The sequence below is a fragment of the Primulina eburnea genome, chromosome 12 (assembly GCF_022965805.1).
Source record: "Primulina eburnea isolate SZY01 chromosome 12, ASM2296580v1, whole genome shotgun sequence".
NCBI classification, from domain to species: Eukaryota; Viridiplantae; Streptophyta; class Magnoliopsida; order Lamiales; family Gesneriaceae; genus Primulina; species Primulina eburnea.
In genome coordinates, this window is record NC_133112.1 from 37658658 (window position 1) to 37681766 (window position 23109).

Consider the following 23109-nt stretch of genomic DNA (forward strand, 5'->3'; position numbering starts at 1 on the left):
ATTGGAATATTAAAAGCAGTTTTATATCTATCATATTCTTTTATTTGAATCTGCCAAAATCCTGATTTTAAATCGAATTTTGAAAATATAATAGCACTTACAAGTTTATCTAATAAATCTTTTTTATTAGGAATAGAATATTTATCCATTTTAAATCCTTATTAAGAGGTTTATAATTTATTGCTAATCAAGGAACTCCTCTTTAATGCTCAAAATGTTTATTAACATAAAAAACAGTTCATGACCAAGGAGATTAAGAAGGTTTTATTAAACCTTTTTCTAGTAAATAATGAATTTCATTTTTACAAAATTCTAAATATTCAGAATTCATTTGACAAGGACGAACTTTGGTAGGAATATATTTTTCCTTAAACTTTTCTTCATATGGAAGAGAAATAATATGTTTCTTTCTATTCCAAAAAACATTTGGAAGATCATTATATATTTCTAATGAAAATTTATTATAAATAAATTTAATCTTTTCTTTTAATTTAAGATTTTATAATTTATCATCTATACTTAAAAATTTTACTTCTTCTTTTAAAGAAGTAATCTGAAAAAAAATTTATATCAATCTTTTCTAGTAATTCATTTAAGATTCTATGAACATGTTTAGTTATAAACTGAAAAAAATAGGATTACCTTGAAATGTTCCTATAATACATGTTTCGTCAACATAAATTAAAAGATAAATTTGATAAATAAAAAGAAGTCCAAGTACTGGTTAAAATACAGTTTATATCTTTGCAAATATATATGCTTTTGGTAATTTATAATTTACGTCTAAAAGTTCTCATCCAGCTTGAGAAAGAGAATGAGTATCTTTATAAAATTATTTAGTAGGAATTAATCCTTCATGTATAATATTTAAATCTGAATCACTATCAATCATAGCAATAAATTTTTTTTTATAAGAATTATCAATTACTATGGTAATATTAGTATGTCATTTCTGATATATGATCATACTTAAAAAAGATAAATGTTTTTTATTTTGAATCAGGAAATGATAAATCTGGAAGATTATCAAAATTTTCAGAATTATATATTGAATTGTCTTTGTTATTTTCAATAACTAAAATTCGATACTTTAAACTATTATTATTCTGTTGTAAAAAATTTATTTGTTCTTTAATATTATTAGTCTCTTTAATTAGATCTTGTATAATAACTGGATTTTGGTTACTATATTTTTCGGTAAAAGATTTTTTTACTTCTTTCATATAATAAGTTTGTTCTTGTTTAACAAGAATATTATTGCTACTAGTTGAAGCATTATATTCCATTTGATCTAGAATTGTAAATTTTAGAATTGGATCCTTAATCATTTTAAGAAATTCTAAAATATTATTATTAGTTAAAACATTAATATTAAGATCCTGAAATTGAGACACGAGTTTATAAAATTCATCATCTTTATCATCATTACTTATACAAGATTTTCCTTGTATACAATTATAACATTCTTCTTGATATGAGAGAATTAATTCATTATCTAGAATTTCTTCAGAATTATATTATTCGGAATTATTTTCAGTTTCACTTAGAATCTTTATTTGGATCCATTATTATTTTGAATAGTGTTTTTTAAGATTTGTATATATATCTAATTTATTAATTGTTGTTTTATCCCAACATTTATTAGCATAATATCATGACTTTTTGCATTTTCTACAAATAATAAATTTATTTTTGTCTTTATTATATTTTTCTGTTTTCCGTGATTCATGACTTTCTTTTTTTTCTATCAGATAAATATCTTTTCTTATAAAATTTTTCTGCTTTATCTTTAATTTTATTTTTGCCTTTATTAGGTAAATCCATACCAAATTGATCACAAAATTTATCTAATTGTTTTTTTTTTTCAAGTAGATTTTTTCTTTTAATTTGATTATTTAATTTTAATTCATTACAGAGAGCTAAACCCTCTTTAATACAAGTATTTATTAATTTAACATAAGTATAATTTTCATATGAAATATATATGTCGCTTTTTCTTAATAATTTTCAAATTATTTCAGTAAAAAGAAAAGGTAAACCATCTATAAATTTAGTTTTTCAAAGACTATTATGACAGTCTGGTATCTCATACATATGATATAGAAAAGTATCTTTATATCATATAAAATCAGTAAGAGTTTTACATTTTAGATTACTTAATAAAGTACGAATTTGTTCACCATTATCTATGAATCTACCACTAAAATGTTCAATCATTATCATTATAAGAGAGTAAATTGCATTCTCTATATGAATACTATTCTAAGTTTTTATTGAGTTTATAATTTCATATTTATGATATTGATTTAAATAATTATCCCACCGACCTTTAAGTTGACCAGTAAAACCTGTTATAATCATTTTAGCAATATTCTTATCATTATTGCCTGAAGTTTTACTCAAATACTATACATAAACATTACGTGAGCAGTATTATAAATTTTTTTGTCACTAAAACCATCAATATTCAATTCATAAATAATTTTCCTATTAGAACTATTAGAGAAAATGTATTCTTTTTCTTCAAAAAGAACATCCATAAGGGTAGGTCTATCATAATAATATTTGGTTTGGGTATGTTTATCTGCCCATTTATTTTATTAATTTCTTCATCAAAAGAATTTTTATTATTTTCAAACCCTTCATTAAGAGTATTTAAATTAAGGTTTTTAAATTTTTTTTCTAATACTTTTTCTATAACAGAAACAGAATATTTAAATTTAAAATCTTTTATTTTAGAGGGGATTGTATAGAAGACGACACAATAGAAACAATATTAGTTTCTTCTTTAGCTTATACATGTACATCAGGTTTAATTTGATTGATAGCTATAGTTTATCTATTCTATCTTTGATGGAAATAATTTCTTCTCCTATTATTGTAAGGTACAAATTTGTATAATTATATTTTTCAATTATTTGATTAACGTGTTTAACAGTTATCTGTAACATATCATTATCAAATAATTTTGAAAAAACAGTAAAATTTAAAACTTTATTATTCTTTTGTATAATAAAAGATTGCAGCAGAGGATAAATAGATTTTTGGATATGTGCATAATAAAGTTTATAATTTCTTTCAAGAACAAAAATATAATCTATAATAAATATTTTAAAAAACCAAGGAACAAAATGTATTGATTTATTTTGACTTTCACAGAACTTGTAAAATTCTGTAACAATATATACAAATTCTTGTTCAGATAAACTTTTAAAATATCATTCTCTGAAATATTCCCATTTGGGTTGATAAAATTCTGCATTGATCATCGCTCTAGCATGAGATCCTTTAGTAAAATCAATTTTTGTATCAGTTTCCCTAACTTTTGAAAATTACTTTGATGTACAATCTTCTTTTTTCATTATTGAACTGTATTTGAACAGATCATTCGTTAGTTTGTATAACTTGTTGTAAATATCTATTTATTATAGGATTTCTAGGAACAACTTGTTCAATTATCCAGTTTTATGGAAATTCAATTTCTTCCCATTTTATAGATCTACGAGTTGTAATATTAAATCTATTGAAATTTGTTTCTATTAGAATAGTTTCATTTAATTTTTTATCTATTCTTTTACACATAGGATTCCATGTAAATAATGATTTATAATATATAAGATAACAGATATATATTATTTCTGTTCTAGGAGTATAATTATAACCATAAGTTTTAATATTTAATGTTAAAGAATCCAAATCAGTCATAGATAAAGATAAATTGAGATAAACATCGAAATATATTGGACCATCTGCTAGACTATATTGAATTATTCTTATAAGGGATTATTTCCAATTCAAATTTCTACCATCTCTTAAAGCTGCTATAAAGTTTTCTGGTAAACCTTCTAAAGTTAATAGTCTAAAGACAATTTGAATTAAACCTATATGAATAAATCTATAATTTTCAGATAAATCATAATCTTCATTTTAACTATTTTGAACAATTTCTTTCATGCTAAAAATATTCATTGAATAAAAATACAAATCATAAACCAAAACTATCAATAAAATAATAATAAAATATTATAAAATGATTAATGAAATTTAATACAATATATATAATCCAATATATATTAAGATAATATATTTGTAATAAACTCAAAAAAAATATTTTATGATTGTATGATATTATATCTTAGTTTTCCCTCTAGATATGGATATTGTGAAGGCCCTTATTCTACGTAGGTGGCTCTGTCATTATTGAAGATGTGATGGTTGAATATAGCATCCTCGCAACTAGGCCCATGAAAAAACATGAATTTGATCATCTCTATAGGACCGAGCGCTTGCCGCTTTACCAAAAGCTATAGCTAGTAGTAATGGTGCAACTCAAATCTTTTAAACCGCACAGCAGCTCAAGCACTACGGTTCGATCGCTCTACCAAGCAAGGACAATTATTGCACCCAACAATCTTTCTCCCAATAATTACACTCCTTGCAATCAATGGGAATCAAACCCCTGACCTTGGCTCTGATACCAATTGTAGGACTGAGCGTTTGCCGCTTTACCAAAAGCTATAGCTGTTTTCTTGCAAGCAAGTAAACTTACTGATTTGATCTCTAAAGTTTTGATTTTCAAGTTTAACTTCTTCGAATGATTGAGAAAGTCTTGAGTACTCTTCTACCATGTCATGCAGTGCTTTAACCAAATCAGTTCGTGTAAATTCATTAGAGTCAAAGTCAAATACCTCTCCAGATGTCGAGGTTGATTCAGTGTCTGTCATGAGACATTTGATCTCTTCTGCATCACTATCAATGGAATGATTTTCTGAGTAAGAAGACTCAGAACTAGAATCCGCTCATTTTGATTTGATTTCTTCTACAATCATCGATTTGTGGTTTCTTCTGGATTTCTTGTCATTCCTCCTGTATTCCTTTTTCTTTTGATCATCCTTTTTTGGGTTAGGGCAATCAGCAATGAAATGCCCGACTTTTTCAATGGCAGTAGCAGGTGATGCACTTGGAACAACTGCAGCAGTAGCAGTGGCAGTAGTAGTAAAAGCCTTGGTAGGTGTATTTGATGAGGGCTTTTCTCCACTTCTCATTTCCAGTTCAAACTCATAGGCTTTTAAGTCTGCAAACAAGTCGTGTAGTTCTAACTTGTTCAGATCTTTAGATACTCTCATAGCCATAGTTTGTACATCTCATTCTCTGGGTAAAGCTCTCATAACTTTGAGTGCTATTTCTCTGTTACCATATTCTACCTAGAACAACTGCAGCCGTAGCAGTAGCAGTAGCAGTAATAGCCTTGGTAGGTGGATTTTATTAGAGCTCTTCTCCACTTCTCACTTCCAGTTCAAACTCATAGGCTTTTAAGTCTGTAAACAAGTCGTGTAGTTCTAACTTGTTCAGATATTTAGATACTCTCATAGCCATAGTTTTTACATCTTATTCTCTGGGTAAAGCTCTCATAACTTTGAGTATTATTTCTCTGTTGCTATATTCTTTCCCCAGAGCTACTAGCTCATTAACTAAGCTGCTGAAACGCTCATCAAACTCATTCAGAGTTTCTCCAACTTTCATTTGAGATTTTCAAATTTCTGCATTGCTACAGACAACTTATTCTCTTTCATCTGCTCATTTCCTTCACAGAGTTGGATGAGTTTTTCTCAAATCTCTTTTGCAGTAAAACACATCTTGATCTTGCTGAAGGTGTTCTTATCAAGCGTTTTGTAGAAAATGTACTTCGCAACATTGTCTAGATTAGCTTTCTTTTTATCCTCGCCAGTCCATTCACTTATGTGCTTTTTAACCATATGAGGTGCCTCCTCAGTAACAACAATAGCATTGTTAGGCTTTAAAATCTTCAGTGGACCATCTGTGATGACAAACCACATGTCATCGTCTTGAGCTGCAAAATGATCTTGCATTCGGATCTTCCAGTCATCGAAATCTTCTTTTGAAAACATGGGTACTTTGCTGAAATGTGCCATATCTGTTGTAAATATTTAGAACAAGAAAAATGTGCTCTGATACCACTTGTAGGACCGAATGCTTCCCACTTTACCAAAAATTATAGCTAATAGCAATGGTGCAATTCAAATCCTTTAAACCGCACAACAGCTCAAGCACTACGATTCGATCGCTCTACCAAGCAAGGACAATTAATGCACCCAACAATCTCCTTTTGAAAAAGCCAAAAGAAAAATCAAAAAAATCTTACTCTTCCACCTAATATAGCATGAAAAAAAAGAGAGAGATAACACATCTCATACACAACTTCAAGCACGAGTCTCTTATCATATCCATTTTCAAATATATGATTAGTACCATTCTCAACAATATGATTAATGTGAAAGAATAATGTGGATTCAAACATTATTTAGGATAATAGTGCGTATGGCCTTGGACGTTTGTAATAAATGATACCGATGAGAACCATTTGATTACAGTTAACACCACACCCCAAAGATTTCTTACAAGGTTTATAACATTGGTTCGCAGGTAGCAAACAATTTAAACTAAAATATAGCACCCTAACAATTTCGATTGTTTGCATAAAGGGTCGATAGAGAAACTACATCAGAATGTGGAGACACAAAAGTTGCTTCCTTTTTTTTTTTTTTTTTTAAATGGCTCGAGGATGGATGAGAGGTGTACTTCTCATTTCTAACAAGTCTAATCAAAAGAATAAACTACAGATCACAAATAAATTTAGTCACTAATAAATCAATACAATCACTTGTTAGTCAAAATAAAATTTAACAATTAATTAATAAATCAATTGATTCTTTCTGGCCTTCTGCTCATGTAAATAAGATTGGCGCCATTTCTGCAACTTTGAAGAGACTCAACTTCTCTCAACATTTTCTTATATCAAAATCAGACTGAATATTCATCGATTCTGAAGGGCCTCGATTGCCTTTTTCCACTGCAAGGCTCTTTGTTTTGCATCCTCAAATGTAATAACTTTTTTCGGCTGTATCAAGAACATATTTGTTTAAATAACACGTACGAATCAAACAAAATTTTGATACATCTACAGCTAAACGCTATATGCTGCTAAAGTACGAGTGATTCAAACCCCAGATCAGGGACTCTAGTCACTATTCATATGTTTGAGAAATAGTTTTTAGACAAGCAGTGATAGCGTTCCTTGTTGAACGTTTCAGTCAACACCAGATAAACCAAAGGATCCTCATCGATCAGGCATAATTTTTAGTTGGACGTCACCTTAGAAATCAAACAATAAAAATTGATGCCTTGACCTCTTCACATGAACCACAGAATCATCGTTGACTTGCCACTGTTACAATTCAACAACGAATCCCACTACAGGTTCTCCATTCAACTCAATAACAATCTTCAAAATAGCCTCACTCAAATTTAATTTAAATGTCGTTTCAAATTTTAAACACTCCGGATTCAAGCACTGAACTTCACTTCTTTATGATTGCTCAATCCGATAAATTAAACAGTGGACTATGTACTTTCAAACTAAATCTCAGGCATCTATCCATAGATTTAAATTTTTTTTGTTCTCACTTCTCCATTTTGAAATGCTCAACTCTCTCCAATACTTTCTATACTTCATAACTTACAATCCGAAGTTCAGTTTAATTAATTTTGTTTTATTTTCCTTGTATAAGATACATTTTTATGATATAATATCTGTGTGTGACTGTTGATTGACGTTATTGTGGGAATGCAATTATTCAGCATGATCGTAGGAACTGAAAAGCAAATAATAATGCAAAATTAGCAATTAGGGATATCAGAGAGGGTTCTTTCCTCTGGGGGAGCTTAATCTCCTTTTGTAGTCTTTAATCCCTACTAGATTATCATTTTATTCTGCTTTAAGTTGCCGCCGCCCATTAAGTTTTTTAGCAATTGGCCGACCCTAATTGCTGGTTGTTTGCCTAAATTGACAGAAGCCTATATTTGGTTTCCCTTGTCGCACAAGACAGCCCGCCCACTAGTGCTTAGCGGAAACTATTTTTCTTCGTAATTTCAATCGGCTCACTGCTTGTTTGTTCGTCCATCACCGTCCATAACATAACGGCTGAAGTTTCTCAGCTGCGAACCTTTGTTATTGTTCGCTGATGGAAGGTTTTTAAGCCACAGCCTATATTTTTGCGTTCCAGTTGCGTCTCGATAGATTCCATCACTACCACGTCTGACAGAAAGAAGGAAGAAGCTTCTAAGGCCACCGATCATGAACATGCTGGTAGCAAGACTACAACCACTTGTGATAATCCTTCTCTACAAATCAGAACTGTTAAACTTAATGGATCAAATTATCTCGCCTGGTCGCGGTCATGCTTGCTGTTTATTCAAACCAGAGGTTTGCAGGGCTATGTTAACGGGAAAACCAAACTAAATCGTCATGATCGTTCTAAATGGCAGTCTGAGAATTCTCTATTTATGCCGTGGTTAATCAACTCAATGCAACCACCACTTGCACATGGATACCTTCTGTTTGACACGACACAAAAGATATGTGAAGCTGCTGCCCAGACTTATTCTCAGTCAGGGAATGATGCCCAGATATATGAACTACGGAGGAAGGTTCGTGAAACCAGACAACGTGTATTTTTCTGAACTTTGTGTTTGTGGCAAGAACTTGACTATTATCCGGATTTTCAAGTGTCCTGTCCAACTGATGCAACGTGTGTATGATCTACTAGCAGCGCTGATCGATGTCTTTGATCAAATCAGAGTACAAATTCTTGGAAACTTTTTCCTCTTTACGACAAGCATATAACTATGTGCAACAGGAAGAAAGTAGACGGAATGCTATGCTGCCAATTATTTCTAACGAAAGATCAGGTATGCTTGTTGATTCACATACTATCACAGAAAACATAATGCAGCTGGAAGTACGGGTAAAGGAGGCGAAGAACAAGATGAGAGAAAGTGTGAATATTGTGGAAAAGAGTCCAAGTAAGGAGACATGCTGGAGAATCCATGGCCGTCCCAAACGAGGTAGTAGTGGTAGAAGATTTAGTGGTTCATGACCTCAAGCTCATGTTAATGAAGCTTCTCATACCGGGCAGCCAGGTGAAGCAATAGCTTCCGGGGGACTATCCAATGAGGAACTGCAAACTCTCCGGAACCTTATGGCTAGACTTGAATCTCTTTCTACCACAGCTACTACCACCATCCTTCCCCTCATCTTGCACACACAGGTATATCATGTCCATCTGCTCATACAACCCAATACACTCAATGTCCTTAATGATTCATGGATTCTTGATTCCGGAGCCTCTGATCATATGACTGGCGCTCGTGAAAAATTCCTTACATATTCTTTATGTTTAAGTACTAATAATGTCCGTATAGCTGACGGATCTTTGTCTCCTATGGTCGGGAAAGGTTCTATCAACTGCACTTCTTCAATTGATTTACTCTAGGTCTACATATCCCTCGTTTTTCACATAACCTTCTATCATTTAGTGCTCTTACAAGAGATTTAAATTGAATTCTTAACTTCTCATTGTGTTATACAGGAGTTGAGCATGGGAAAACGATTGGCCATGGTAGAGTGAATGATGGTCTATACCGATTGGTTGAATGATATATATTCTCAACAGACACGCCTTGATAAGTGATTAAAGACTCTCCTCATCGCCAGATCATTCAGTGGCATAGAATACCAGGACATCCTTCATTTTATGATTAGAAAAACTTTATCCTCTTTCTGATGCATGGGGGCCCAGCCCGTTGGTTTCGTAATCTGGTTACAAGTGGTTTGTAACTTTTATTGATTGTTATAGCAGGATGACATGGGTTTATTTGATGCATGCAAAAAAATGAAGTGTTCTCTTGTTTTCAATATTTCTAAAATGATCTTTCCATAGAATGATTCATACGTGGTTTTACGTACTGATAATGGTACTTAATGTATGGCAAGGAACTTTCAACCTTATTTAGGCACTCAAGGGATTATACAGCAAACAAGTTGTGTGAACACTGCTGCTCAAAATGGGGGTCCTGAATGAAAAACTGACATCTTCTTGAAGTATCAAGGGCTCTCATGTTCACAATGAATGTACCAAAGGTTTATTGGGGTTATGCAGTTCTCACGACAGCCTACTTGGTCAACCGCATGCCTTTAAGAACCTTAGATTTCAAATGTCCATTGAAGCTCATTCAAGGTAGTGATTTTTCCATTATCCCTCCAAAAACTTCGGGTGTGTCTGTTTTGTGCATAAACATACTGGGGTAAACTTGACCCTAGGGCCTTGAAATGTATCTTGCTGGATATTCGGCTACTCAAAAAGCGTACAAGTATTACAATCCATCTACTAGAAAATTATGTCTCTATGGATGTCACTTTTCGAGGAAAAAAAAGCTTTCTTTCCCATCTTGTCACCTATTCAAGGAGAGAATGACCATATGGAACAAGTGACTTCCACCGATCAAACTCTTCCTGGATTACCTATAAACAATAGTCAAGAGAAGTATGAGAGTATGGAAAAAATCTCGGGTAAATATCAAGCTCAATCAGAAACAGGACGATTGGATCACCCTCATATGCTAAGATATGCTTGTAAGAAAAATGATGGTGCTATCATGAATAACACTCTACATAGCCAAACGTCGGTCTCAAACTCAACTCCAGTAGAATCAGGTAACCGTATTTCCCTATTGAAACTTTTTCACATAATGTTTATAATGATCTCGATCTTTCAATAGCTATTAGAAAAGAAGTCTGATCACGTTGTCAGGGATGGCACGTTGTCAGGGATGGAAAGAAGCTATCAATGACCCTTAGTGGGAAAGTGCCATAGAGCAGAATGAAAGCCTTAGGAAAAAAAAAGGACTTGGGAGCTCGTTGACCTACCTTTGGGCAAAAATTCGGTAGGATGTAAATGGGTATTTACTGTGAAACATAGAGTGGACGGTTCTATTGAAAGATTCAAGGCTTGGTTAATAGCAAAGTGATACACCTAGACCTATGGGATTGATTATCAAGAAACTTTTGCACATGTTACTAAGATAAATTCGGTGAGAGTTCTCTTATCTTCATATCTTGTGATGCTAATCTTGGATGGGATCTACAACAGTTTGATGTCAAAAATGCCTTTCTACATTGCCAATTGAAGGAAGAAGTTTATTTGGAAATGCCTCCGAGATTCTCTTGTCAAAAAACTGAAGGAAAAGTTTGCCAATTAAGAAAGCTCTCTACGGTTTGAAGTAATCACCTCGTGCTTGGTTTGGCAGGTTTAGTGCAGTAATGATTACTCTTGGCCATAGTTGTCAATAGTGCTCGCTATAGCGCGTAGCGATGACCCGTAGCTACAGGGGGCGACGCGCACGACACTTCTACATAGCGAGCACTATCGTTGCTATTTTGGTATGGCGATAGCGAGGCAATGGCGCGTAATGTTGAAGAAAAGCCCAGGACAGTTGTTCAAAATACTTCCCAATTTTTAGGCCCATTTTGCTCAAATATTTAGGCCCATTTTGCACAATACATAGCCCTAGAATTATTTTCTGCAGCACGTACAGTCTTCTCTCCACTTCTCCAAGATTATGTAAACCTCAACAATACGCGCACGACATCTTGCTTTGCACTGCCGGACTTCTGGCCACTGACCGCCGGACATAGCCCACGCTTTGCACCGTCGGACTTGGGTGATATTCTGCTCTATTTCCTACTGTCTTCTCTCTCTTTTTTTTATTTTTTTTATTTTTTTGGCATTGAACTTCTGTTTTCATTGAGACATTTTAGTTACAGGCAGCCGAGAAATTATATTCCTAGAAACTGACTTAACTTTTTCGCAGCAAGACTGTCATATGGCCACCATGTTGAGAAGAACAATCTCTATAATAACTCATTGTCAGAAAAATCATGCATAATAGATTGATTCTATTTGCTTATAGGTATTAGTTACTGCTACTTGCTTATAGGTATTAGTTACTGCTGTTTAGTAAACAAATTTTACTACTGTTTTGTACGATTGATTTTTTATTAATCTTGAATAATTTTGGTTGGTGGAACAACTATTATGCCGCCAATGGATTTGTTTCAATGTGCTTCATATGTTGCTCGATTTTTTTTCTTGCTTTCAGAGTTTATAAGATGGAAAACCTACAAGAAGATATAAGAAAAAAAGATATTGGATGGAACTATGGGAGGATGGTTAACCCAAACAAGATTTCTGATGGAATATTATGCAACTTTAGCCAAAAAATTACAAAGGATGGGATAACAAGTCTCAAACAACATCTTGTTGGAGGATTTAAAAATACAAACCTTGTCCAAAAGTAAGTAAGAAATGAAAATGAGGTCAAATATGACAGCTTCAAACAAATGATCGAAGCAATTGGACAATATGGTCCTGGGATGAAACCAGCTTGTAATGACCCGAATATTTGTTTTGAATGAAGTATTAATTAAGACATAATTAATGAGTTGTTAATTAAATATTATTAAAGAATTGATAATTCGGGATTAAGCTGTTGGTATTGTCTAGGTTCAGAGCTTTCTGTCAGATTGTTTAGTGAGGTACGTGATGTACTAACTGAGATATCCAAGCGTAGTATACACACTTATATGCTGCATATTTATCTGTTGCATGATACATGTTTTACTGCTTTGGCATATTATGCATGACATATCATGTTGAGCCTGATATCTTTTGAGATATACCTCGTTTGTTGGGGCCGCTCAGCCCTATTCTGTATTGTGGACGATGGGGCATCGAGAGCTACAGTGTCCGACGGGACCCGCGGGCTCTGATGACCTGGACATTGCAGGTCCACGTCTTGATGATGAGTGTGGGAGCCAAAACATGCCTAGGGCAGATCAGAGACTACACACTCAGGCGCCTCTAGACTGAGCATGAGATTCTTGACTTGATCCTTGATATCCGAGCATATTGCATTTTGCATGCATCATATCAGTTTGTATACTCGTACATTCTCCTATTGGGCGATTGTCGCTCACGTCCTTGTTTTCATCTTGGGCACCCCATTCCACGGGACAGGTCTTAGGTTGGACGGTTCGGACGACCAGGGCAGTGGCTAAAGCAGTTGGGTTTTCGGTGGTGATCCAGTGGAGGTTTTCTGTGGTTTATCGTTTTCTCGTTCAGAATCATGTATTTGTTATGGTTGTATTAATGTTTAAGACTGATGTTATTGTTTTGTTTTCGTTTGAGTTGTAAGATGATTAAGTATTTGGTTTCCGCTGTTTAATTGTTGTTATTAAGTTTAATGTTGCATGTTTATTAGTCTGTTTAGTAGTGGCTCGGGTAAGGGCGCTACACAGCTAGTCACCATGAGGTGAGAGAACCTCTTTTAAAGGAGGAGATCAACCATATAAAGCTGATTTTGAAACAAAATGAAGAGGAGATGGCAAAGAATGATTGTACTTTAATGGCTGATGGGTGGAGAGATAGAAAGGGGAGATCACTTATCAATTTCTTGGTGAATACCCCAAAAGGCAGCATATTCATTGAATCAGTTCATGCAGCTAGCTACTCTCACACTAGTGAGAAGATGTTTGAATTAGTGTTAGCGGATATATTTACAGCCGAACTATGTTATTGAAGATGATGAGAGAGTTCACCGGCCAAAGAGACCTTATCAGGCCCGCTAAAACTCGTTTTGCCACTGCTTTCTTGACTATGAGAAGCTTTCAGCAGCATAAACAACATTTGAGAAAGATGTTTACTTCAGAAAATTGGAGTAAAAGCAAATTTGCGAAGGAACAGACTGATAAGCAGTACAGAAAATTATTTTGACGCCTTCGTTTTGGAATTCAGTCATTTATGCTATAAAAGTTGGTGGTCCATTATTGGAGGTACTTCGGTTGGTGGATGAGGAGAAGAAGCCTGCCATGGGTTATATATACGAAGCAATGGATAGGGCTAAGGAGAAAATAGCAAAAGTCTTTGGTAATAATGAGGATAGGTACAAAAATGTTTTTGAGATACAATAAGTGGCAGTTGCAACTCCATCAAGATTTGCACGCAACATGTTATTTCTTGAACCCTCCGTTCTTTTACTCAAATTCTGAGATAGAACAAGATGAAGAAGTAGTTATGGGATTGTACAATGCAATCGGTAGGTTGACTTTTGATGCTGTGACGGAGTGAAAAATACATACAGAGTTGTTAAAATACAAACAAGCCGAAGATCTTTTTGGGAAGGTACTTGCAATCGAAATGAGAATGGTCGTCTCACCAGGTACGAAAATATATTTCAAGGACAAGTTTTTCCTTATTTTTTTAAAATAAATTCAATGAGAAATATATATAACTATTGTTATTAACTAGCTGCATGGTGGAACTCATATGGAGCTTCGACACCAAAGTCGCAAAGACTTGCCCAAAAGATACTCAGTCTCACTTGTAGCTCCTCTGGTAGCGAGCGCAATTGGAATGTGTTTGAACATGTAAGCTTTTTATAATATTACAAAATTTTATTTTCTATTATTGGGAAGTTTTAAGAATGTGTTCTCGTGCCACGTATTTTGATAAACATATATAAATAAATGCAGCTTCTTTCCAAGAAAAGAAATAGATTGGAGCAAAAACGCCTGAATGATTTGGTGTTCATCAAATACAACAGAGCTCTGAAGCGTAGATACAATAGTCGTTATACAATCGATCCTATCATATTGAGTGAAGTGGATGATGGCAATGAATGACTGCTAGGGAGACTGGAGGATGAAGAGCCTTACTTTGTTCATCATGGTGATGATTTGACTTGGCAAGATGTTGCAGATGTTGTTGAAGTAGATGAAACTCTTTATACATTGGGGAAATCCAAAGGGGCCTCGAACCGATCCCTCTACATCTACGCAAGCCTCAAAGGCGGCCACATCTAAGTCTAGAGAGAAAAGGCCAATAGGAACATCTACTACACTTAATTTTATAGATGATGATGAATTTTTTTTTTTTTGATACGAAACATTAATTTTATTTAACTTTTTGAAAAAAAGTTACAAAGGAAGTGGATGAGACATCCACCGGTTTTTTGAAGCTAAAATAAAGATAAAAAAGTCAACTTAGAATGAAACGCCAATCCCTAACAAGATCAGATATAAATAAATGATGAAAAGCTTGAACTCTGGTAGTCCAAGTCGCCACTCTGAATCTAATCTTCTCCCATAAACACTCCGTCGACTCTTCTTTGTCACTGAAAATTCTGCTATTGCGCTCCGTCCATATCGACCAAAAATGCAATGCACAATAATATACCAGAACAGTCGACCTTCCTTCTTTTTCAGAATTCCATTTTCCATGACCAACATATCTCTTGAAGATTTGGGGAAAACCCACTCGAAGCCCATGTGTTGCATAACCCTGATCCAAATTGTCCTCGTAAAAGAACAGTGTAGCAGAAGATGATCCTGATTCTCGTCATTTTTTCTACACAAGGTGCACCATTGAGGGGACAGTACATTATTCGGCTGTCTCTTTTGAAGCTTGTCACAAGTTTGCAATTTTTCCAAAGCAACTATCCAAGAGAAAACCTTTACCTTTTGTGGGATTGGCACTTTCCAGATGTTGTCGTGGAATTTTGAGAATTGATTATTCGAATCTTGGAAGAAGGAGTGGTAAAGAGATTTAACAGAAAGTGAAGAAAGTGAAGAAGATGGTCTCGATCTTGATGAAGAAGATGAAGATCAATTTTAAATTATGTTTTTTCTAGTTTTAGGATTGAGATTTTATATGCTTTAAACTTATATATTTGTTATTTAAGAATAAACGGTTGAATTAATGTTAGTCTATTCTATTTATTATATATTTATATGATTGTGGTGCTTTACATTCAAATAGCGGGCAACCTCTACGCTACGGGGCGCTACGCGCGATTGATAACTATGCTCTTGGCTACAAGCAAAGCAATGCGGATCACGCTATGTTTATCAAACATATCGACAAAAAGGTTACATTCCTCATTGTTTATGTTGATGATATAATAATGACGAGAGACAAGCAAACTATATAAAAAGACATTTGGCCATGAGATTAAATATTTGGGCAAACTGAGATATTTTCTTGGCATAGAAGTTGCTCGATCAAATAAGGGTATATTTATCTGTCAAAGAAAATATGTCCTAGACTTGCTGAAGGAAACCGGAATGTTAGGTTGTAAACCAACAGATACTCTCATTGAAGTCAATCACAAGTTGAAAGAAGGCGTCGATCAAAGATTAGTCGGGAAATTGATTTACCTACCTCCTACAAGGTCTGACATAGCCTGTCCAAGAAGTGCTGTAAACAAGTTTATGCAATATCCTCGAACCATACGTCTTGCAGATGTCTTTCAGATTTTAAGGTATCTTAAATCTAGTATTGGGAAGGGTCTTCTCATTTCAAATGGTCATTTGGGAATAAAAGCATATAGTGATGTGGATTGGGCAGGATGTCCTAATGATAGAAGGTCTACTTCTGGATGTTTTGTCTTCGTCGGGGGAAATTTGGTTACTTGGATAAGCAAAAAAACAGATTATGGTTGCTAGATCAATCGCCGAAGCAGAATATAGAGCTATGTCAGATGGAGTTTGTGAATATTTATGGATTAAGAAGTTAATGCAAGATATTGAACTCTTTCAAGAAGAACCTTTATTATTGTGGCAATCAGGCAACAATAAGCATCGTCATAAACCGGTTCAGCATGATCGCATTAAGCACATTGAGATCGATCAATTCTTTATCAAAGAAGAAAAATTGGATGATCAAAGCTTAAGAATCAGCTATACCAATTCCGGAAATCAACTAGCAGATGTATTTACTAAGGGCTTATGTGGTAGAGTATTTCACCCCTTTATTTGCAAGATGGATATGGCGGATATACATATGCCATCCTAGGGGGAGTCTTGATTGATGTAATTGTGAGAAGGCAATCATTCAGCATGATCGTAGGAATTGAAAGGAAATAATTATGTAAATTATTGTAATTAGCAACTAGGGATATTATTACTTTAATTATGTGTATTACTTGTACTATAAATATTGGTGGCTGTAATGAGCAAAGTGAACCAGTTGTTCCTACGTATTCTCCTATCTTTCAATGTCTACTTGTTGCAATTCAACAGTGACTTAGGATATTTCTTAGCTTTTTTTATCAATTATACTTCATATGATTTTTTCCTTTTTTACTGTCGTTAAAGTCATTATTTTTCAATTAGCAGTCATATTCCATATACAAAAAATACATTATATATGCTTGGCATTGAAATTTTTATCAACAAACAGCTAGAAAAAAAACATAAATGAGTGGTAAATTCCACACTTGTTGTAACTTAAGTTTCATTGGAAATCTTGGCTCCAGATCAGTTGCGTTGACAAATATATCATATATGAAGTGAAATGACACGTTAGATGAGATGAAGCATAACTTACAGTGCATATCTTGAAATTAGAAGGGCTTGTAATCTGAATGCTGAGATCGTTGGGATTGTCGGACCATATTATATTTCCTTTAACCACCAATTTTGCAGGGTTTACATAAATTAACTTTGGCTTATTTGTGAGAATAAGCTGGACTTTCTTGTTTGTCAGTTTCTGCAATTTCTTAACCATGGAGATCATAAGAACAGATTCTCCCGGCTCCAAAAATTGCTGCCTATTAAGAAGTTCAGAAGAAAAGTAAAAACCTGAGAAAACCTAGTATGCCAGCAGAAAGTTAAATAGAGGACAAACTGATGACGAAAAACTTGTTTTGTGAGATGAAAATTTCTCAAATGATCAATTATGTCAACAATATCCATCCCATATTCCTCTCACAAAGCACCAAAAAAAAATTAGAAGAAAGAAAACGAAAAGGATAGGAAAGAAATGTAGGAAGGAAAAGAAAAGAAAAGAAAAAGAAAACAAAGAAAAGACTATAGGCAGTTACCATTTCGAATCAAATGAATCAATCGAAGCAAGCCTAGTTATGCTACCAGCTTCAGAAACTGACGTGGTGCCAATGCTAACATCATTTAGTTTGGCTGAACCATCTCCAACATGTGATGGGTTCCATGATGAATCTTGGTCTTCACCTCTAGTAGTCTGACCCTGCCAGAAGTAAGATGAGGACAATAAATTCGACTTTCTTCACAATGGCTTACAGATGTGAACTGAATATCTATCATATTTTTTGCATTTCCTACTTTGACGAAAAATTAAAGGAAAATATAGAAGAAAAGTCTCGTACTCTCGGCTCCAAAGCAAGTCTAGGAGGAATTCCTGTCCTCAAATTCTTCCAATCAATCCCTTTGAAAAAAGGATGCTTTTTCAGTGAAGCATAACCATTGGGTCCTGCACCAGGTCGCTTACTGGGATCTACGTCCTATATGAGACCATATAGAGGAGGCAAATTAGGCCAAAAATTTACACATCTGTTGGTGCAATTTAATTTTAAATCTAAAACTAAACCTTCTGAGATTTCTAGATCAAAATATCGAGAACCTTTACACATCTGTTGGTGCAATTTAATTTTAAATCTAAAACTAAACCTTCTGAGATTTCTAGATCAAAATATCGAGAACCACAGTCCAAATTGGAAACAACAAACCATATGCCCACAAGCAACTCATATACTTGTAGAAAAGAAAGAGAGAAAAACTAAAGTAAACTTAACTGATACGAAGTGAGCTAAGGGCTTACCAACAACTGATCGATAAGATCTCGCGCTTCTGCTGAAATGTAATTTGGAAATCTTATATCTCTAGCAATAATTCTTCGGAAAATGAGCCATTCACTAGCATCTTTAAAAGGAGAAGCCCCAGAAAGCATTTGGTACAGCGTGCATCCAAGTGCCCAAAGGTCATTCCTGTTTAAATTTGGGTTTTAAGAGAGAGATGTCACTTTGAAGTAGAATATAAAAGAGTATTGCTGAGAGACAATGAAGAATGGATAAATTAATGACAAAAATATTAAGTTCTCACCCAAATGTAGCCGGAGAGGGGTTTAAAACTTCAGGAGGTACATAAGCTGATGTTCCCACAAATGTACAGGCCTTATCATCTAAGCACATTTATGGAAAAAAGTCGTTATTTTTAACTGTTTTCATAAACTATGGCAACTTAATTTCTTGGAAGCATAAAGAATTTGTCGATGATTACCGGATGCTGCATTTGGAAGGACTGTGATACGGCTATCTTGCATTGGCTTTACACTACCAAAATCAGCAATCTTTATATGTCCATCTTCAGTGAGTAGCAGGTTCTCCGGCTGTCATTCAAGAAACTATAAGCATATTTAATGTGTCACAGGACAAGGTTTCAAATTCACAAAACACCTTAATATCTCGATGTATCAATCCCATACTATGTATGTATTCAAGAGCATCAACAACTTCAGCTGCATAGAAACAAGCCTCCTCCTCGGACAAACGGCCTCTCTGCAAAACAGAATCAACTACATTGACATTGAGCAGAGGTTGGACTCGTTGGCCACAGATAATACTTAACTTTGAACGAGACAGCAATTAATAAAATACAGCACATTAACCAAGAGTAATAAACATATTATTCGTTTTCATTTTTGTACATATGAAATCAGATTTTGAAATTTCCGGACCAACTGGAACACAAAGCCAGCTACATTTGATAATCTTGATGATCTTGAAACATTCAGAGGAATAAAAAATATCAATGGAGAAGCAAGACAAAACAATTTCAAGTTCCGTATCAACGTAAATGAGCAACAAACCAGATGTCAAACTAATAATTTTGAACGTTCAATGGTCAGTAAAATATATGACTATGCCTCCTGAGTTTTTTCATTCTTGCACCAGGAAATACAAAATGACAGTAAAAGACCTACCGATATTGAATGTTCAATGGTCAGTAAAATGTATCACTATGCCTCCTGAGTTTTTTCATGATTGCATCAGGAAATACATGCTAATTTTTTTTAAAGAATTCAAAAAATAATTTGATTTCAAAACACCACAAGCTTATGAGTTTGAAATTTTACTCACCCTCATTATCTGATCAAAAAGCTCTCCACCTTCACATGATTCAAATGCCATGTCTAAAGAATAGATTTGAGTGTGTGATCATTAAATTACTCACCAGCCAAGATAAATAATATTTATAAAAGAAAATAACACGAAATAATACTCACACAGAGAGAAAGTGTCTTGAAATGTAAAAAACAATCGCACGACACCAGGATGATCTAACTGATCTAATACTATGCGCTCCAATTTTACATAAGCTGTTTTATTTTCTTTTGTTATGAACTTTTTGTCCATGATTTTCAACGCATAAACATTTCCCGTGTCTTTCTTCTTCGCTCTGACAACCTGTTGACAAAACAGATTAAATAAACAAGCAGAAGATTGATAGCCTTGATTACATGTAAAATAATAAGTCTAATTTCACCAATATGAATAATTCTCAGCTGCTACCCTGAAAAATTTGCTAATACGATACCACAGTATACTCTTAAGAAAATTTGACGAACAAAATTAAGTACTAGGTCAAAATAATGAAGGCGGGGAAAATTGTTAGGAACTTTGTAGAAGAATCTAAGCAAGATAACATAGGAAAACTTTTGCTTTTATCAAAACAATTTTCCCGTATACAAGGGATACAAAAGGCATGACATGAGCCTCGTGAACATCACGACTAAATATATTGAATAGTAATAATTCACAAACCCTCTTTATCAGCAGCTAAGTCTCAATTTTATCCTAATACCTATTATCAGTGAACAAGAAGCATTGAAGTTGGCATGTCTGAAGCTTCTATCGAAGTATAGCTCCGGACGTAAAATCAAACCATGCTAATGGAAAAGATTCGATTCATTATCCATGGACATGGGTTCAAGTTTCAGTTGATACTTTCAAAGAGTGATTCTTAAAAAGAATCCACGCTCACTTCATACTTTGTTCGACAATTATGGTACACCTTAGGGGATTGCCTCACCAACAATTCATACAATTGACTGGTTGGCTTATTTGTTAAGCCAACTTCAAATCCTCGTTGTTCAAATTCCAAAGTTATCAGTCAGTTCTGAAATTCACTATTTAAAAATTCCACCAACATCCCCTGCTCCCGCAAAAAAAATAACAATAATAACTATTAACTACAGAAAAAATGAGAACACACACACGTATCTACTTATCTTATACTGTTACACCCCTTATATACAGAGATGTGTATTCACTATTCAGTACTTGCACGATCAGTTAAGTTCCTCGAAAGTAAATGCAAACAAAAAAACCTAGAAATGATGAAATCTTGAAGATAGGTTTTGCCATTAGATTAAGAAGTTGCTCTAGAATGTATTGGGTCCTTGAAATGGTATCCCCTACTTGTGGCGACTCACACTTAGCACCAAATAGGAAATAGAGCTTTAATGTCATGGCTAGAAAAAAATACATGTTCACGTGAGATGGCTTACACCCGTGATTTGAATGTCAAGGATATAAACATGGATCCTCTTCTTCTGCTCCACCCCATGCCAAAATTCACAAACGGAAAAGAAGATTACGAAATTTAATCAATTTCATGTTTCTTTTCGAATCATAATATGAAATAACCGCAGACACAGAGGAGGAAAACGATAGAAATCGAGTAAATTCAGAGAAATAATGAGATTCCAAATAAATATAGAGGAAATCGTGGCGTGAAAAGGAAAAAAGATTGGACCTTGGAATAAGAACCAACACCATAAATCTTGCCCAATTCAAAATCTTGGATGCTAAAATTCTCCTGCGGTGCCCTAAAGGCAAAGCTCTTAGATCTCGGAGGGTGGTTGTTGTTTTTGTTAGAAGATGAAGTGCTGTTCTGAATCCTCATCTTGGAATCGAATTCCTTCTCCATTTTATTCGTCGCCAACATTATTTTCCCGAAATCTGAAAATCCCACCACCACCAAACCTCCCTACATGCAAAAATAGATGATAATGGGTTTCTTGAGCTCTCTCACACTGGGCAACGCAAAAGAAAGAAAAATGGATGATCGATTATTTTTTTCACTGCTCCCAATGAAAGGATAGGGAAATGAAGACCGTTGAAACAAAAAATTACACTCACATCAGATTCTCTTTAAATCCCTTCCCCTTCCCCTTTCCCTTTCCCTTTCCCTTTGGACGCACATCTATCTGATAAAGCTACCTAGGGGTGTGCAATCGGTCTGAACCGAACCGACCGAACCGAATTTTTCGAAAACCGAACCGACCGATGTTTTTTTTTTGGAAAATCGAACCGACCGAATTTTGAAAAGAAAATCGAAAAAACCGAACCGATAAAAATTCGGTTATTTCGGTTTTCGACCGAAATAACCGATTTTTTTATTAAATAAACTTTTTAAACATATTTACACAAAACTACAGCTGAATTTAATATATGATTCAAATATACAGAGATAATCAATTCACCTAGCCTAAGTTTGATCAATTAAGAAAACGAAGACAATTTAACACAATTTAATACAATTTTAGGTTTATTTGGATTATCAAAAATGCCCTTGTATCTTATTCTAATACACCCTGGTTGCATTATTTTGGTAAATTATTTGATGTTATATTTGGATCGAATTATTTGGATTTGAAATAAAGTGGGTATATTCAATTCATAGTTGGGTTTATTTCAATAGAATTGGGTTTCCAACTTTCCATAATGTAAAAAGCCCAATAGAAATAAAAATGCATCCTATCCAAATTTGAGGCCCAACATATATTATATATATATATATATGTATATATATTCGGTTTTATCGGTCTAACCGATTTTTTTCCCATAAAAACCGAACCGAACCGAATAAACCGATTAAACCGAATTTCTAAACCGAATAAACCGATTAAGCCGATTAAACCGAACCGAATTTCTAAATTTTTTCGGTTTTTTCGATTTTCTCGGTTTGACCGATATTTTGCTCACCCCTAGCTACCACCCATTCCAAAGACACCCAGAAAAAGCTAATCATTCTTCATTTGATCATTTCTTTCTTCTTTCACATTTTATTTTTATGGATCAATTTCTTCTTATTTTATATATATTTGATCATTTCTTTCTTCTTTCACATTTTATTTTTATGGATCAATTTCTTCTTATTTTATATATATATATATATATATATATATATATATATATATATATAAAATAAGAAGAAATTGATCCATAAAAATAAAATGTGAAAGAAGAAAGAAATGATCAAATGAAGAATAAAGATTCCTTCAGCAGTACTTAGCACAGCTCTAATTCGTTTCC

At 33.9% G+C, this 23109-nt stretch overlaps 1 protein-coding gene across 2 annotated transcripts; it reads right to left on the minus strand.

Annotated features, from left to right (window-relative positions):
* Nucleotides 1-6619: 6619 nt before the first annotated feature.
* LOC140807174 (3-phosphoinositide-dependent protein kinase 2-like) lies at nt 6620-22882 on the minus strand. Of its 2 annotated transcripts, XM_073163908.1 has the most exons (12): nt 22790-22882; nt 21548-22014; nt 20016-20196; nt 19870-19922; nt 19186-19287; nt 19010-19118; nt 18833-18911; nt 18552-18717; nt 18100-18234; nt 17800-17960; nt 17304-17526; nt 6620-6919 (listed from the first exon to the last, which is right to left on the minus strand). In XM_073163908.1, exons 2-12 carry the CDS (start codon nt 21737-21739, stop codon nt 6836-6838), a joined length of 1485 nt encoding a protein of 494 aa, XP_073020009.1. In that variant the 5' UTR covers nt 21740-22014; nt 22790-22882; the 3' UTR covers nt 6620-6835. The 2 variants fall into 2 exon arrangements, with proteins under 2 accessions (XP_073020009.1, XP_073020010.1); XM_073163909.1 differs by lacking the exons at nt 19870-19922; nt 20016-20196.
* Between the last annotated feature and the right edge of the window lie 227 nt (nt 22883-23109).

Coding starts and splice junctions, on each gene's coding strand:
- LOC140807174 (XM_073163908.1), bottom strand. CDS start 21,739: ATGTTGGCGACGAATAAAATGGAGAAGGAATTCGATTCCAAGATGAGG. Junction 17,961..18,099: donor GACTTGCTTTGGAGCCGAGA/GTACGAGACTTT, acceptor TACTTCTGGCAG/GGTCAGACTACTAGAGGTGA. Junction 17,527..17,799: donor GATTCATTTGATTCGAAATG/GTAACTGCCTAT, acceptor ACTTCTTAATAG/GCAGCAATTTTTGGAGCCGG.